Raw genomic sequence first — 17,019 nt, forward strand, 5'->3', positions numbered from 1 at the left:
TGAAACATCAGCAGAAATTCAATGTAACTCATCAACTTAAGAGCTTACCTTTGCTTGGTTGCACCTCTAAGTGATGTTGAGCAATTCTCCAAGTTAAAAGCTCAAATCCTACCTTGATTTGCAAAGCCTCCCCTTGGTATGGTTGAGAGAAAACAGGAGAGAGGAAGGAGAGGTTTGGGTCGGTTCACAATGTTCTGAAAGCTTCTAATGTTTTGCTTCATCAAACTTAGTCTCTAAGGTTACCTCAAGGCTCGGGGTACCAAAAACATCACCAATGGAAAAATGGTAAATTTCCCCAATATTCCCTCCTAGATATTCTAACCTCAAATATATCTCCAAATATTTATTTCCATAACCTGATAACCCCATAAAATGACTAACACTCGAATTACCCCTCGACTCACCCCGAGTCAGATTTTCGACTCCGTTGTGACTTTCAAGCTAACTGCTCCCTAGAACTGTCTCGGGTCGTGCAATACAGATAGATCGCAAATTTATCACAATTATCATATTTATACCATCAACGGGCTAAAATTACAATCATGCCCCTAATAACCAGATGGGGCCCACATGCATATTTAATTCACCTAAATATGCATCACTAATCACATATTCACACAAATTCACATATTAAAAAATAATTCACTTATTGCCCTCCAGGCACGCTAATCAAGGTCCTAAGCCTTATTAGCTAATTTGGGTCGTTACAGGGCTCCAAGAAGAAAACTTGTATATCACACTTAACCATGGAAGCAGAATGTATAGCTCTAGCGGCAACCGACAAAGAGGTCGAGTAGCTTATGGATCTCATGTTGGATATCCCTTTCACCACGAATATGGTATCAAACTTTTTAATACATTGTGATAGCAATTCCACTCTTGGTAGAACATATAATAGTGTGTATAGTGGAAAATCTTGCTAGAGCATATAATAGTGTGTATAGTGGAAAGTCTAGACTTGTCAGTCTGAGACATGAATATGTGAGACAATTGATTCAAGATGGAATCATATCGATCTCATATGTTAAAACAAGCAAGAACTTAGCTGATCCATTTACAAAACCTTTTGTGAGAAGGTTAGTAGGTTCTATTTTAAAAGGGATGGAACCGAAACTTCTAGAATAAAATATTCACCAATGATGGCAACCCAACTCCAAACTTGTGAAATTAAGGGAAAGAGTTCAATGGGTAAGAACAAGTCATTTATAGGTGAATGGTTTCAACACTAAAATTTTGTGAGTTCCTACCAAGATGATTAGTGTTGGTTCCTACCGAGTAAGGGTTAAGCCTAGGGCTTTTAATGAGGTTCACTTGAGTGCAACAAGCGTCTATAAATGTAGCAAAGATGTTGTAAGAACTTCACCTATGCGAACTTAGAGGTGGTGCCGTCTCTCATGGGAGTTGGAGTGTCTCCCCAGAAAGCTCATGAAAGGATGAGCACATGGCCATATGAATGCTAAGTGAGAAAGTGGGAAAACAAAAGATCTAGTGGAGGTGTGTGAGATATTACCGGTTTTATCATAAGGAATACTTGGTTAAATCTTTTAAGCTACTAATGATTTCGATAAGACTTTGTAGTATTTTCATTAAGGTAAGGTTCAAGTCGAAAGGCACTTTACTTTAGGTACCAAAATTGTTTTGAGCTAGATGTTGAGGCTTGTATTTAAACAAGTGGGGGAATGTTATAATTGGTTAAATACAAAGGTTATGTGTTATTATACAAGCTAGGTATAAAACACTTAGTGAATTTTACATAGTGAAGATGTGAAATTTTAGTTTCAATTATAGGCACTTAAAAACTATGTTTTTTGGGTCTAAAGTGATACATGGAGGTATCTAAGGATTCCCAAAAAAGTTTGGTAGTATTTGGAGCAATTTTAGGCCCTTTGGAGGGGTCGCTAGTCAGAGGAGGTGCTGATGTAGTGCCTCTTTGGAGGTGTTGCATCGCCTAGATGCAAAGGGACATAAAATTCTCAACAGGTTATGCATCACCTACATGCAAGGGACGCATCGCTTGACGTGTCTGTATGGACACATGTTTTATGCTCCAAATTATGAGTTCTTTAGCTCTAATCCTATTGGTTAGACGTAATGATGATACGTACACTATAAAAGGATCCTCATAAAGTTTTGGAAAACTTGATCACTCTCCCAAATCTCTCTGTAACCTCTCTTTCTTTCTCTAACTTTCTCAACACTACTACAAAAAGGGGCTTGTCCAACAGTTTTTAACTGTCGCTATTGAGTCATGATGACAGTCGACTAACTGTCGTATTTGCCTATGCCAAGTAGGGGTAACTACGCCAACAGTTAAACATTGTCGTTGTTGTTGGCAACGTCGACAGTTAACAAGTATCGTCGTTGCTGGCTATACCGACAGTTAATAGGTGTCGTCGTTACTAACAACACCGACAGTTAATAGGTATCGTCGTTGCTAACAACGCCAATAGTTATTAAGTGTCGCCGTAATATTAAATTTATATATATATAATAATTTTTTGATAATGTTTTTTAAAACTTTTAATTATATTTTTAACAATTGAAATTTGATATAAATTTAAATAAAAATAAATAAATCACATAATTAATTATTATTATCATAACTTGTAAAAAAAATTATATTTATCATAATAAAAATTCATATACATACAACATTTATTTATACAATTGAAATATAAATAATATATCAAATCCCCACGAGACTAAATAATTCTCTATAAAAATTCATTATAATATTATAAATCCATAAACTTCAAAATATATAATACAACAATTCTCAACAATCAACAAGACAACATAATTCTCTTCTCCAAATCACTGCAAAAATCAATTGACTTTTGGCTTCGATCGTCTTGACCTTTAACACAATATTTAGAACTCCCAACACAACTAGAAAAGCAGGAATTGTAGTCATATAAAACACCACATCCACTTTTCTCTCTCTTGTACAGTGAATTGGGTGGAGAATGGCTATAGTTGCATTTACTTGACTATAGAATCTGCATGCAAATAACCCAACCAACCATAATAGTTAAACATAAATCTCCCTCTCTCTGGAGATTTCTCAAAGTTAAGTTTTTATTTACTTTATTCATGAACAATCACAACTACTGATATCTAACCCTTTGGATGCCTCTTCCAGGGTACGTAACAGTCTTATAGGGAAATTCAGATTCTAGCTGAAAAACGCTCAATAATAGGGAATTCAGATTCTATGTTACTTACCTCCATTGCAGTTTCATGGGCTTGACTGTAAACAAGATGTAGAGGTATAAGACCAGCCAATTGTTCAGAAGCAGCAGCCAGTGCAGCTTTTATTGGCCTCCTATGTATGGGGGCGGTAAAAAAAAAAAGCAATGCATAATTGGAGATGCTTTTCCCAAGTGCTACAGAAAGATATAACATCCCAAAGGCAACATCAAACACATGTTACTTTCGAAATGCCAATTTCAAAGAGAGTGAAACACATAAATTAAATATGTTTTCAACAATAATCATGTCTGAAAGTACCTTAGCCTGATAATGTTTGTCAACAAACAAAGGTTCACCATGAATGAAATAAAAGACTGGAACCTCTAGTGTGGACCTGCTATGGGCATGTGTACCTGCATAGTCCATAAAGTGTATGAGTGTTACCACACTATGCAAAAAGAAAACCTAAACTTCAAACATCTAAATTCATCTGTAATAATAATAAAAATACTAGAAATAGCAACCAGCCAACCATTGTATTACCAATCTCATATCCCCATGTGTGCCTAAATCTAATGATTCAAAGTTATTACATTTATATGAATGAAACCAAATATACACAAATGGTTTTTTATTCAAAATACTCAGACAGGATAAAAAAAACAGTTCATTGGTAATAAGCACAAGACGAAAAAAAAAAAATGAGAAAGACAGGCAGACAGAGAGAAGAAGCATGATTTATTGCTTCCCACCAAAAAAAAAGATAAGTAAATAAAAATGATGGCTAATCCAAGATAACATTTTCCCTCTAGCAAAGATCCAAAGTTGATGGCTAATCCTAGACAACCCATCTCTTGGCAACATAGAAACAAACATACTCAATACTTACTAACAATCTAAAGCATGCAATTAAATAAGAAAGAAAGAAAGAAAATGATTACCTTCACAAAGAGCTAGCTTAACTCTCCTCCCCTTGCAATGTTTGAAAGAAAAAAGTTCATATAACAATCTCAGCCAGAAGAATATCAATCGCTTGATGATCTTTTTGCAATTAGACAAGGAAATTAAATTAAACCAAGAAATCCTCATAGACGGTAACCTTCCCTAAAACAACACTATTCAACCCAAAAAAAAATTAACAAGTACATTTATTTGAAAATCACATTCATATACTTTTTTCCTCTGCATTTTTGTTGTTAAAATTATTTTGTTACTACTTGATTCTCTATTTCGATGCTCAATAAATATACTGAGTAAAATCAAATTTACATCAATAAAATAAATGAAATAAGAAATGGCAGCACCTAACTATGTAAAATAAAATAAATGAACCAATTTACGTCAGTAAAATAAATGAAATAAAAAATGAATTATTTTTTACTACTGGATTCTCTATTTTATATATATATATATATATATATCAATAAAATATTTAACATGTTTTAATCTCTTTTTCTCCTTTCATATCCTACTAATGAAATAAGATATACTGAGTAATCATTGTTGTCATAATTGATGTTGACCTCATAAAAAGATATTTATTTATATAGCAGGACTCTGTTTTCCTTTAGTCCTTTTCAAATGTTACAGAGAAAGGAGAAAAAGAATTCCACAATCGAGTGATATATGACAAACAGAAATATTTTAACTAATGCATTTTACCATCAAAAGCACATACATCCCCAAAAACAACAAATGTTTCCTGAATAGCATCTTGCAAGAGATCTTTAGCTTCATCATCTGTAAGCTCTGCACAATAACAATTAGGATCACAATCATTAGAAAAATGTAAAAGGAACTTACAAAACTATATAGAGTAAAAAAAAATTACTCTAATGAAACATGTACAATAGAATGCAAGTGCAGCGGTGTCCATCTCATTAATTAGAATCTTCAGCAATTTTTATTTTCCAAAATGTAATTTACTTCAAACAAGTATGGATCTTAGCCAATGTCATCCAATTATCTTTCAAACATTTTAACAGTGAATGAAGATCACAACATCACAACTGAGGAAATGATAGAGAGAGAGCAACAAGAGTACCTGAAACTGAGCCAATTGTTTTTTCTACATTTGGTAAACTCAGTTCTGTCTGCACACCTTCTCCATCAATCAACCATGGTACTTTATCAATCAATAAGATAAGTTGGTTGCACTACACATCAGTCAAAGAAAATGTGTGAATATACAATCACATAGATTACCCATGAAATAATCACAGCTTTGGAATATATATATATAGGTCCTACTATTGCAGTAAAGATTCATATATATATATATATATTCAAAGAAAAGTATCACCATTCAAGCAAACCACATTCAAAACAAATTTATCATTTCAATACTTCATTAGCTGCACGATTACAATCCACATGACCCTTATATTTATCATATCATTTGCACTAAATAAAACATCCCAGAAAACTCAAGAAAAAAGCAAATATACCTTGCCCCAATCAAAGTCTTCGCTGCAAAGCCTGTTTCCATGAAGCTCGGAGCCCTTGACTAAGCCTATCGCCACATCGATTGTCGGTGCAAAAGTCATCTCGAGCGGCTGGAGGATAGTACAGTTGCTGGCTCGGACGCGTTGTAGCCATCCGCAGTCGTCCCTGAGTCTTGTCCCTCTGCAGCTGCGCCAATCGAGCTTGCCCCGCCTGTGCCGATCGAGCCCCACCAGACTTCCGCAAACGTCTAGGTGATAGATGAACTCCAACAAAAAAACGAGAGATGAGCCTTGGCTTTATGTGGCTGCCGCTAGTAGAATGAAATAGAGAAGAGATATGGTAGGGTTTGTGAAATGGGCCTTGGCTTTCACGATTTTTTTTTTCTTTTTTTTAATGATAATAAAACAAAACGAAGAATGAGAGAATGGGAACGGGGAATAGAGGGAAAATAGGCAAAGGGAAAGTTTAAGTTTCAGATTTTTCTTTTTACTAGATATAATTAACGTAAAGTTTATTTAGTTTTATTTATAGAATTTATTAATTATTTTTATTAAATTTATATTAATGTTATATAAATTTTAAATAAATATTTTATTTTAATTAAATAATTTATTTATTTTTGTTTAAGTTTATGTATGTTCTAGTATTTTAATTTGGGAGTAACAAGAAGATATTATATATTATATATTTAATGTAATATTAAATATTATACGTAGATTTTAAATTTAAATTTTTTGCTAGTTTTTTTTTAAAAAGTAATTTGTTGCTAATTGACAGTAGATTATATTATATATTTAATATGATATTCTTCTATAAAGTGAGTTTAAGTTTAATTAAATTTTATTTAAGTTATAAAACGTATAATTTTATTATTTTTAAATAATTATGATTGTAAAACATCTCAAAAATATCTTATTTTAATTTTTCTAATTATTTATTTTAATTTATTTAAGTTTAAGTGCTTACAAACTACAGTTAAGTATAGGAATATTCTGTTAAATATAAGAATATTCTGTTAAAGTTAACATTAAAAAAAGAAAATACCGTTAAAACCAAGAATTTCCGTTATCTACACACTTATTATATAGAAGAGATTTTAAACTTTTCTTATTTATTGAATTACAAAAAAAATCTTATTTTTAATTAACACAATTTCTTTTTTATTCAAATTAAAAGCATCTTGATATTTATTTCCAATAATAATATACCAATTAAGTGATCAAAGTTTCTTTTATTTTAATTCTCATAATTTAAAATATAAATCTTTAATTCTTGATAAATCTCATTTAACATATTTAAAGATTTCTTATTATTTATTTCTCAATAAATAATAATACAATTTAACAAAAGTAAAACTTTTTAAATTCAATCTATTCTCTATTTCTAAATTTTAATGTCACTTATTAATCATTCCAAGAAATAATACATAATTTGATAAATAAATCCATCTATTATCTCATGATATAATTAAATTTAAATTTTAATATAAAAATTATTATAAATACAAAAGTTAATAATATGACAAATTTAGAAACAAAAAAAAAATAGTTTTAAAAGTTTTTAATAAATATATATAATGTTCATAAATATATATTTTTTTAAATATTTTATTTTAAAAATTAAATTATTTATTAATTATATTTTTAGATTTTTTTTTATTTGAATTTCGACGACATTTTATAACTGTCGGTATTGGGTTTTTATTAACTATCGGCGTTGAGGTCAATAACGACAATTTTTAACTGTCAGCATTGGTCTTGAATTAACTGTCGGCGTTGGGATCAATAGTGACACCTTTTAACTGTCGGCATTGCTCTCGAATTAACTGTCGGTGTTGGCGTCAATAACGACACATTTTAACTGTCGGCATTGGTCTTGAATTAACTGTCGACGTTGGGGTCAATAGCGACACATTTTAACTGTCGACATTGGTCTCAAATTAACTGTCGGCATTGGGGTCAATAGCGACAGTCAAAAGCAACGGTGACAGTTATTAGCTGTCGGCGTTGGTCTCTATGCCTACAGTTTTTAACTACCGGCGTAGAGTCCCGCTAAGCAATTACGACAGTCAACAGAGTTGACTATCGTGGTTGGGTGTTGGGAAAGCCCAGTTTTTTAGTAGTACAAGTTTTCTCCAAGAAACTCATACAGAAAGTGCTTGACTTTATGAGTTTAAGGCTTGTTCAATCCCAATTACCATTTCCTCTTAGAAAAATCCTCAAGCATCAATGGTGAGCTAGGAAATAGAGAATCAGGACAGCGATACAAATCATGTATAAACCTTTGGTTGTGTTTTTACAAGAAGAAGAAGTTTAAAGGGGTGGTTCAACTAGGGTTTTGAAGCTTCAAGAAGATTTATGAACTTTGATCATCTACAAGGGTAAGCATCATCTAAACTCTAATTTTCTTGGCCTTCGTCAAGCATAATTTTTTGTAGATTCTAGATATTGTAGTGGTGTAATCTCTCTCTCCCCTAACATCAATCGCTTGCTGACATAATAAATGGGATGTTGTATGTTACCCTCCTCTCGAACCAATGTTGCAGTTAATGTGTGGTCAAAGATGACTTGATACAGGTACAAGTCCTCATGATTGGCAGGTTTGGATAGGATATGCGGTTGCACCAAATGTTATTTTATTGCCTGAAAAGACTTCTCACATTCCTCTGTCTATTCGAATTTCTTACTTCCCCTAAGGAGGTTGAAAAAATGGGACTCACTTATCGGTGTACTTTGAAATGAAGCAGCTAAGGGCAGTGACCCTCCTGGTAAGGCTTTGTATGTCCCTTGTGTGTTTAGAAGACTCCATATCAATGAGGGCCTTAATCTTATTATGGTTTGCTTTGATTCTTCTAGAACTGATGATGTACCCCAAAATTTTCCCAAAAGCGACCTGGAACAAACATTTATGCGGGTTCAACTTCATGTTGTATTGGCACATAATGGCAAAAGCCTCTTTTAGATCAACTACGTGCCCCATGGAATTCTTTGACGTTACTAACATATCGTTGACATAAAATTTCGTGTTCCTTCATATTTGATCCTTGAACATCTTATTGACAAGTCCTTGGTAGGTGGCTCCGACGTTCTTCAGGTCGAAGGGCATGAACCTGTAGCAATACATGCCCACGTTTGTCATGAACGATGTGTACTCTTGGTCTGGAGGATGCATCTCTATTTGATTATACCAAGAGTAAGCATCAATGAATGACAGTTGCTCATTCCCAGATGTGGCATCGACCAGCTTGTTAATCCAAGGAAGTGAAAAGCAGTCCTTGGGGCATGATTTGTTGAGCTCGCTAAAATCAATTACACACTCTCCAAGTCACCTTTGGTTTACGCATGAGCACCAAGTTCGCGACCCATAAGGGATAGAAGGTCTCTTGAATTAAGCCATTACCTTCCATCTTCTTCACTTCTGCTTTCAGCACCTCGTTTCTCTCGGAATCCAGGGACCATCATCTCTGGCGGACTGGGGGCGCTTTTGGGTCTATGTTCAAGATGTGGCTTATGACAGACAGATTGATGCCTACCATGTCTTTGTGTGACAATGCAAAGACATCATGTTTTTTCCGCAAGAAATTGATCAAGTCGGCCTTCGCATTGCTATTCAGGTTCTTCCCGACCCTCACCATCCGAGTGTGGTCGCCATCCTTTAACTTTACTTCCTCAAGCTCTTTGAGCGGTCCAACAGGTCTCTCTTCATCCCCAAAGCGAGGATCCAACTCCTCCCAACTTTGAGACTCATTTCATAAATTATTTGGATATGAGTCACCATCAGCGGCGACATTGTCTCTACGGTTGCAATCTTTGACGATGCCGAGGGTGACCTCGCCAGTCGGGGCTTCGCCTCCCATGACGTCTTCTTTTGCGGCCTCGCCAATTCTTGCCTCTCCCATTTGGGCCTCGCCTCTGGACTTCTCTTTGTTGTTGTGATGGTCTTCTCATCAATTAACTCATTTATACCTTGAACGTCTTGGTCATCAAAGATCATGTTGGTGCAAGCAGCGCTTCCTTTCATAGCTTTGATGATCGACACATTGTAACATTCGTGCATTTCTCACTGGTTTCCTCTTATGCATTTGACACCTTCGCTTGTGGGGAACTTGATGGTGAGGTGCCAAATGGACATTATGGCATGCAGATTGATGAGCACGGGACATCCTAGCACTATGTTGTACGCCAATGGGAAATCGACGACCATGAACGTTGCCATACAGGTTGCTCTCCGAGGGGGATCACCTAGAGTCACTAGTAGTTTGATGGATCCAATAGGGACATGCAACGACCCAAATTTACTAATAAGGCTTAAGAGCCTTGATTAGTGTGCCAGGAGGGCATAACTGTATTATATGTCATTTAATGATTAAAAGCATGCTATATGAATATTTGAATATCTGTGATGCATGACTATGTGTACTGGTATGCATGTAGGCCCTGATTAGGTTAGAAGGACATATTCGTAATGTTGGCCTGTTGAGGGCATAACTGTATCTATCTATGATAAATTTTTGAGACCACATTATTATGTGGATATATTTGTAATTTGCGACTCGAGGCGATCCTAGTGAGCAGTTTAGTGAAAAAGTCACAGCGGGGATTTATACCCGGCTCGGGGAGAGCCTGGAGGTATTTCAGGGAATTTAGGAAATATATTGGAGTTTATTTTGATATTGAGGAATAAAATTGGTGATTAGTTAGGTTTCGGGAAGTAAGCGGTAAATATTAGAGACATTTGAGGAATTAGCGGGAATTGGGTGTAATGACTAAAATGCCCTTAGGAGGCTTAAAAACTTAGTTTTAAGTGGGAGGGCAATATGGTCTTTTGGTGTTTAGAATCAGAGATAAAGGTCATAATGTTTTATGTCTTAGTGGATTGTGTAGAAAGTGTTGGAAGTCTGAAGAAAAGAAAAAGAAAAGAAAGAAAGAAAGAAAAGGAAAGAAGGGCAAAAGCAGGAGTCTTCCCTATTGCATGGATTGGGCATTTCTTCACCAATTCTCTGGAAATTTGGAGCTAAAATTTAGAGAAGGCTTAGGTTAGGACTCAACACTAGGATCCTTGATTTGGCTTGGGGAATTGGCAGAGGTTACTCATCATTTGAGGTAAGGTTTTGAGGTTGTTATTCAGTTCTTGGTTTTGGTGTTGAATTGGTTTTCTAAGCTGAGTTTCTGTGGGAATTCTAGGGAGTTAAACCTAAGGTTTTGAGGAGGTGAAGGCTAAGCAAGTGTGGAAGACAACCTAGGTTGAGCTCATCCATCTAAGGTAAGAAACTCTAGTTTTAAGTTCTGTGATTTCTATTGTTCTGCTGTGTTCTTGAGCTTTAAATTCAGCCATGGTGATTTCCTTGTTTTGGGGTGCATGTGATTGAATTATTTGTGGTTAGGTTGTTTGGGATGAGTTGAGGATGTTGGGAGGCTTGTTTTGAAGTTTGGTTGAGGCTTGGTTGAGTTTTAAAGGTTTGGCTCAAGGAAATTCGAAGAGGAGAAATCTGGGTAGTGCCTGGCTGTGACTAGCGCTGTAGCGCTAGCCTTAGGGCGCTACAGCGCTAAGCTTGGGCGTCTAGGAGCCTGATGGCTCTGTTTGTAGAGCTGTAGTGCCCACTTTAGGGTGCTGTAGCGCTACCCTATTCCCAGAAAGGGGTTTTTGGGTTATTTCTTAGGGTTTTTGCCCAGGGGCTTGGGGTTTGATTCCACCACCCCGTTTGGTGGAATTAGGGCTCGAGATTGGTCCTAAGGCTAGGTTTTGGAATTGAAGTTTGGAGTTGGTTCTAACTTGTGACCATGACTAAGTGTATGCTAGGGCTCAGACGGGATCGTGCTTGAGTGTAACGCCCTGGATAACCAAGACCGTTACACTGTGTGTTTGAAATAGTGCGAGACTTGCTAATCAAGTAATTTGATTAAAAATGTGAATCTAACGATACAAACAAGTTAGGTTTAAAAGATTTTGGTTATAAATGAATAATTTTTCATTAAAATACATGTTTGGTACATGAGATCCCAAATCAAGGTTTAAATAACGTAATTACAGAATTTCCAAAGCTTATAAATAACCAAGCCACTCTAATGGCAAAATACACGTTTTAGGTTCTCATTCCTGTACAATTCCTCGACCGTGGCGGCCGAGCAGCTGACAATGTACACCTCGCCCCCAGAGCTCTCCAACCCATGGTTAACTTGCCTTACCCTTGCCCTTACCTGCACCACGTAGCACCCGTGAGCCAAGGCCCAGCAAGAAAACATAACATTTAAAACACAGTCACTAATAATATTCAATTATTTCACAAGACATAACCAGGCACTCAACAGTACACAACATTCACCCATTCAACGATAATATTCAATAAGCTAACAATCTACCATTCAGAATCATCATAATAATTGCACTCAAATCACATGATAGTTAGAGCCGACAACTTAGGTCGCAGCCTCTGTTTAACCCACTGACTCCGGCCCACTTAAACCGAGCTCAGTGCATAATAAGTTGTCCTCGGCTACCAGAGGCCGAGCCGCGCCCTGTGCGCAAGTGTAAACTCCGGTGCTCTTAGGCCGCACGTTCACTATTTACATGGCGTGATACCATCCATTTACAATTCACATGGCATAATACCATCCTCTTTAAAGAGCATACAAAATAGGGAACCCTTAGTCCCAATATAAATTCCACAATCGGGTGCAGTTTTCTTACCTTTAATTCCAAGTGCTTTAATTAGGAGAGACGACCCCCGAGCACGATCCTACCCCCGAGCACGATCCTACCCCGATCCCAAGCGTACACCTAGTCACAAGCACAATAAAGGATTCCATCAATAATTGCATAAGGGTTTCCGGGTAGAATTCTAGCCTCCGAGACATCGAATTCCACCAAACACGGTAGTGGGATCAATCCCGAGCACCAAAGGTTAGGTTCCCACGCTTAAAAAACTTCAAAAGGCCACAAATTCCCTTAAGGGCTGCGGCCCCTAAGACCTGCGCCGCGGCCCGCCCCCTAAAACAGAGGCTAGGCCTCTCTGACCACAGACACGCGCCGCGGCCCTGCCCCTGTGGCGCCACAGCGCTCCCTCATCTCAGAGCCCTCCTGGCTCTTCCTTGCTCCGAAGGGCCGCGACACTCTAGAACAAAGTCGTGGCCCAGCCCCGTGAACCCAGAAAAACCACCATTTGTAACACTCAAACCTCAGCCAAATCCACCCTAAACCATCCCAATAACACAATTCAATTATCCCAACATTCTAACATGATTTCAACAACATAACCCAACAGAAATATAGTCTAGAAACCCATCAAAACATCATTTCAATATTTTGAACCCACACACTCAAGCACACTCAAACTAGCCATGAAAACACCAGAATTCAAACATTAAATCATAATTTCGAGCTTATCTTCACTACTTTTCAAATTCTCCAAGTTATTTATGGGCTAACTCCCAAGTTCCTAGCTTCAATTCAGTCCTTAAATATCAAAACCATAAACACCCTTAAAACCCAGCCAAAACACAGAATTCTAATGATCAAGAGTATGATTCAGTTCTTACCTTTGTTTCTAGCTTGTTTCCCCTAGCTTCCACTGAATTAAACCTCCAATTGCTCAGCTCAAACTCTAATTCCCAGCCAAAAATCCTTTGGTTTCATTGAGTTCCTTGAGAGAAAAGGAGAGAGGGAGAGAAGAGTCAGTTCCTTGAGTTTCTACTGTTTTCTATTTTTTCTTAGTCTAACCTTAGTTACTTAAGTCTATCCCGAGGCTCGGGGTACCGGAAACGTCCCCAAGGGCAAAACGGTAAAATTTCCCCAATATTCCCACTTAGGCTTCCTAACCTCAAATATATCTCCAATTATTTATTTTCATAACCCGATAATCCAAATAATCATCTAATACCCAAAATACCCCTTGACTTGCCCCAAGTCAAGTACCGAGTCCCGTTGTGACTTTCCCACTACTTGCTCCCTAGGATCGCCTCATGTCGAAAGTTGCAAACACATATATCCACATAATAAGTGGTCTTAACACAAAATCACATTTATGCCCTAACAGGCCAAAATTACAATTATGCCCTTACAACCAAACAGGGCCCGCATGCTTATCAAATACTCATAACACATGCATTTCACACCATTAATTCACACAACTTCCAATTATGCCCTCCCGGCACACTAATCAAGGCCCTTAAGCCTTATTAGTAACTTTGGGTCGTTCATGAGGGTTGAATTGAACAAAGCTATCAGAATCTAAAGGTAAGAAACTGCATCCGGTTATGTGTTAATGATGGGACTAAGAGCTCCCTATACATGAATTGTGTCATAGATGGTACTATGCCATGGGACATGTGATTATCGGCCTAAGAGTTTTGGAATCAATATTTGCGCACAGGGCGCGGCTCGACCACTGGTAGCTGAGGACAACTTAATAATCACTGAGCTCGGTTTAAGCGGGCCGGAGTCAGTGGGATATATAGAGGGTGCGGCCTAAGGGCGTTGACCCTGTTTATTATGTGAATTGATTATAAATGTTTCACTATGAGTTTGTTTTACTGAATATCTGTTTATATGAGTACTAAGGATTGTTGAGTATATGGCTTTGCATTATGAGTTGCTTGATTGCTGGTTTGCAAATTGGTTGCTTAATGATTATGCTCTGTTGTCTAGTTTCTTGCTGGGCCTTGGCTCACAGGTGCTACATGGTGCAGGTAAAGGCAAGGGCAAAGTGGACCAGTCCTGAGATGGAGAGCTTTAGGGCTGAATGTACATAGCCAACTGATCGGCCGCCACGGCCGAGGAGTGATACAGGACGAGTAAAGCCTAATTGTCTGTTTTGCCCTTAGAGTGGCTAGTAACTGTACTTTTACCCATAAATTTTGTAAAGTGTCTTTTAACGCTTATACTTTTGGGATCCCATGTAAAAATGTTTGAATATAAGAAATGAAACTTTTGAGACCGAAATCTTTTAACCCTAGTTCGACTTTAGTTACTGTAACATGTTTCCAACTAAATGGCTTGATTAGCAAGTCTCGCACATTTGTAAACACACAGTGTAACGGTCTTGGCTATCCAGGCATTACAGGACAGGCCCTCACCATTGAACCTATAGATTGCCGTTGAGAAAAGTGCGAGGTCATGAATCGATAAATTCATTTTATCCAGGCATGAATTGTACAGAATATTGACGAAACTGCCATCGTCAACTAACATCTTTAACACCTTTAGGTTAGTGAACCGAGCCGCGATGACCATGGGGTTATTATGAGGGTAGTGAATGTGTCTTAAGTCTTCGCTTGTGAAGGTGATGTCTGGGTCTTCCATTCACGACATACCTCTGATATCTTAGCTCGCGCGCATACCTCTCCCGACACTTGTTACTGTTTCTAGCGATATGTAGTCCTCCATAAATCGTGACAATGGTAGCTATCACCTTTGGTACCTCGCCTACGTAGGCTGGCAACCGAAGTCAGTTTGGTGATGACTGCTATCTTTCCCTCCCATCATTTTGGCCATTGTTTTTGTTCTGGCCTTCGCAGCGATCGACAAAACAACCCATGTGTCCCTTCCTGAATAAGAATTCTATCTCATCCATAAGTTGGTGGCATTCGTTAGTGTCATGACCATGGTCCTTGTGGTAGAGATAGTATTTGGTCTAGTCACACCTGCTTGGATCCCTTTTCATTGGAATAAACTTTCGGTATGACATCTGGTTCTCGGCACTACGAAGATGTCTTCGCCCATCCGAGTAAAAGTGGTACAGTTGGTGAAGCATGGCTCATACACGAGTTTTCTTCCCTCCTGCTTGGGCATCTTGTATTCTTGCCCTTGCCTATGGGACACCTGGTGATTTCTTGCTCTCTTCCCATTATCGTGTTCTAGTTACCCTTTCAATCCTCGCCACTCTTTCGACCATGGTTTCCAATCTTCTTCATGTCCACATTATTCACCGCCTCATCTATCTTGATGAATTTATCTGCACGATCCAGGAAATCACACATTGAGCCAGCTACCTTCTTGCTCAAACTGTTCCATAGAGGGGTTTAAACTTTGATACCTACCATGATTTCCATTAGTCTCCCCTCGTCGCCGACCATCTTGGCATGAGTGGCTTCCTCTTTGAACCTCATGAAGTAATCTTTTACAGTCTCCTTCTTGCCTTGCTTAGATTTGTGAGGTCGTTAGTCTCATGAGGGTGGACACAGACGGCATAAAACTACTAGTAAATGTCCTGAGTGAATTTCTCCCAGGAGAAAATGGATCTAGGATGGCACTTCCAAAACCATTGTTTTGTGACTCCAACCAATGTAGCCAGGAAAACATTGCATCGTGCATTGTCTGACACCTTGTGAATCTCCATCTAAATCTTGAAGTTGTTGATATACTCCAAGGGATCTTCCTTGCCGTCGTAGGTCTTCATCAGTGGCATCCTAAAGTTGTTAAGCAATTGTGCATCGGTGATGGCAGGGGAGAAGGAGCTTGCCTTTCTTGGATTCAAAGCGGGCTTATTATTCTTGGCCCCTCCAATTTCCCTGATCGCCCTTTTCAGTTCCTCGATCTTGGCAAGAACTAGGTCGTTAACGAGCAGGGCCTCTTGACTATTGGTGATTAGGGGTCGCCTATGGTCTCCTTGCTCTTCTCTCCGAGTGTTCAGATGATCATGCAAGTCGAATTGGCTCTCCACATTTTGACCCTAGGCGCCACCTTGCCGGTTGTTCAGGTGTTCGTGTAGGTCAGGACCATTCCTAGGTCTTACTTTTTCTCCAAGAAGCGTAAAAACGCTATCAGTGTAGGCGCTATTGGCACCCTTTTCTCGCCTATGTGGTTGGCTATGAATTGAGCAATTAATCGAGCCTTTGCCATGATCCCAATCCTAAGGAGGTCATTGACCTCCCTGGTTTGGAGGCTAAGGGGGTCGTTCCGCCCAGGACCCAAATCACTTGAGATTTTTCCTGCTCTTGGAGTGATGAGCGGCCTATTGCTCCACCCCTTCTTCATCCAGGGAATGGGGTTTTCCTGAAGGAGCTTGGTGACACCTCGCTGCCTTGCATAATTTCGTCTCGAAGGCGAGGATCACCTTTCTCTGGCACTGCTCCCTGTCCCATCGATGGGCATCCATCTCTGCTACCGCGGTGCAGTTCATGGCACACAGTTGTGCCATCTCTCTTTCTAGATGGCGACTTCCTCTCGGGCCGCCTCAGGCTGTTAGGGGATGTGTTCACCATTGCTTTCTTCCAGGTTCTCACGAGGGTCCTCCTCGATGTTCCTCAGAGGAGGAGGAGGCTTTGGTGGGGACACGTGATCATTTTCTTTGGCTGGACCACGCCTAGGTGCCATGACCAGCGAGGGGGTAGGGAACCTTGGGTGGTAGGCAAGGAGATCTCACTTCAAGACTCACACTGTCAACAA

General features: G+C 38.4%; 1 protein-coding gene across 2 annotated transcripts; it reads right to left on the reverse strand.

Moving 5' to 3' along the window:
• Positions 1–2,699: 2,699 nt before the first annotated feature.
• On the reverse strand, positions 2,700–6,010 carry LOC133798520 (uncharacterized). 2 transcript variants are annotated; one of them, XM_062236839.1, is made up of 7 exons: positions 5,640–6,010; positions 5,237–5,348; positions 4,871–4,941; positions 4,134–4,164; positions 3,511–3,605; positions 3,226–3,386; positions 2,700–2,999 (listed from the first exon to the last, which is right to left on the reverse strand). In XM_062236839.1, the coding sequence occupies exons 1-6, from the start codon at positions 5,736–5,738 to the stop codon at positions 3,315–3,317; spliced, it is 480 nt and encodes a 159-aa protein (XP_062092823.1). In that variant the 5' UTR covers positions 5,739–6,010; the 3' UTR covers positions 2,700–2,999; positions 3,226–3,314. The 2 variants fall into 2 exon arrangements, with proteins under 2 accessions (XP_062092823.1, XP_062092822.1); XM_062236838.1 differs by having other exon boundaries at positions 4,134–4,233.
• Positions 6,011–17,019: the final 11,009 nt, after the last annotated feature.

The sequence above is a fragment of the Humulus lupulus genome, chromosome 8 (assembly GCF_963169125.1).
Source record: "Humulus lupulus chromosome 8, drHumLupu1.1, whole genome shotgun sequence".
NCBI lineage: Eukaryota > Viridiplantae > Streptophyta > Magnoliopsida > Rosales > Cannabaceae > Humulus > Humulus lupulus.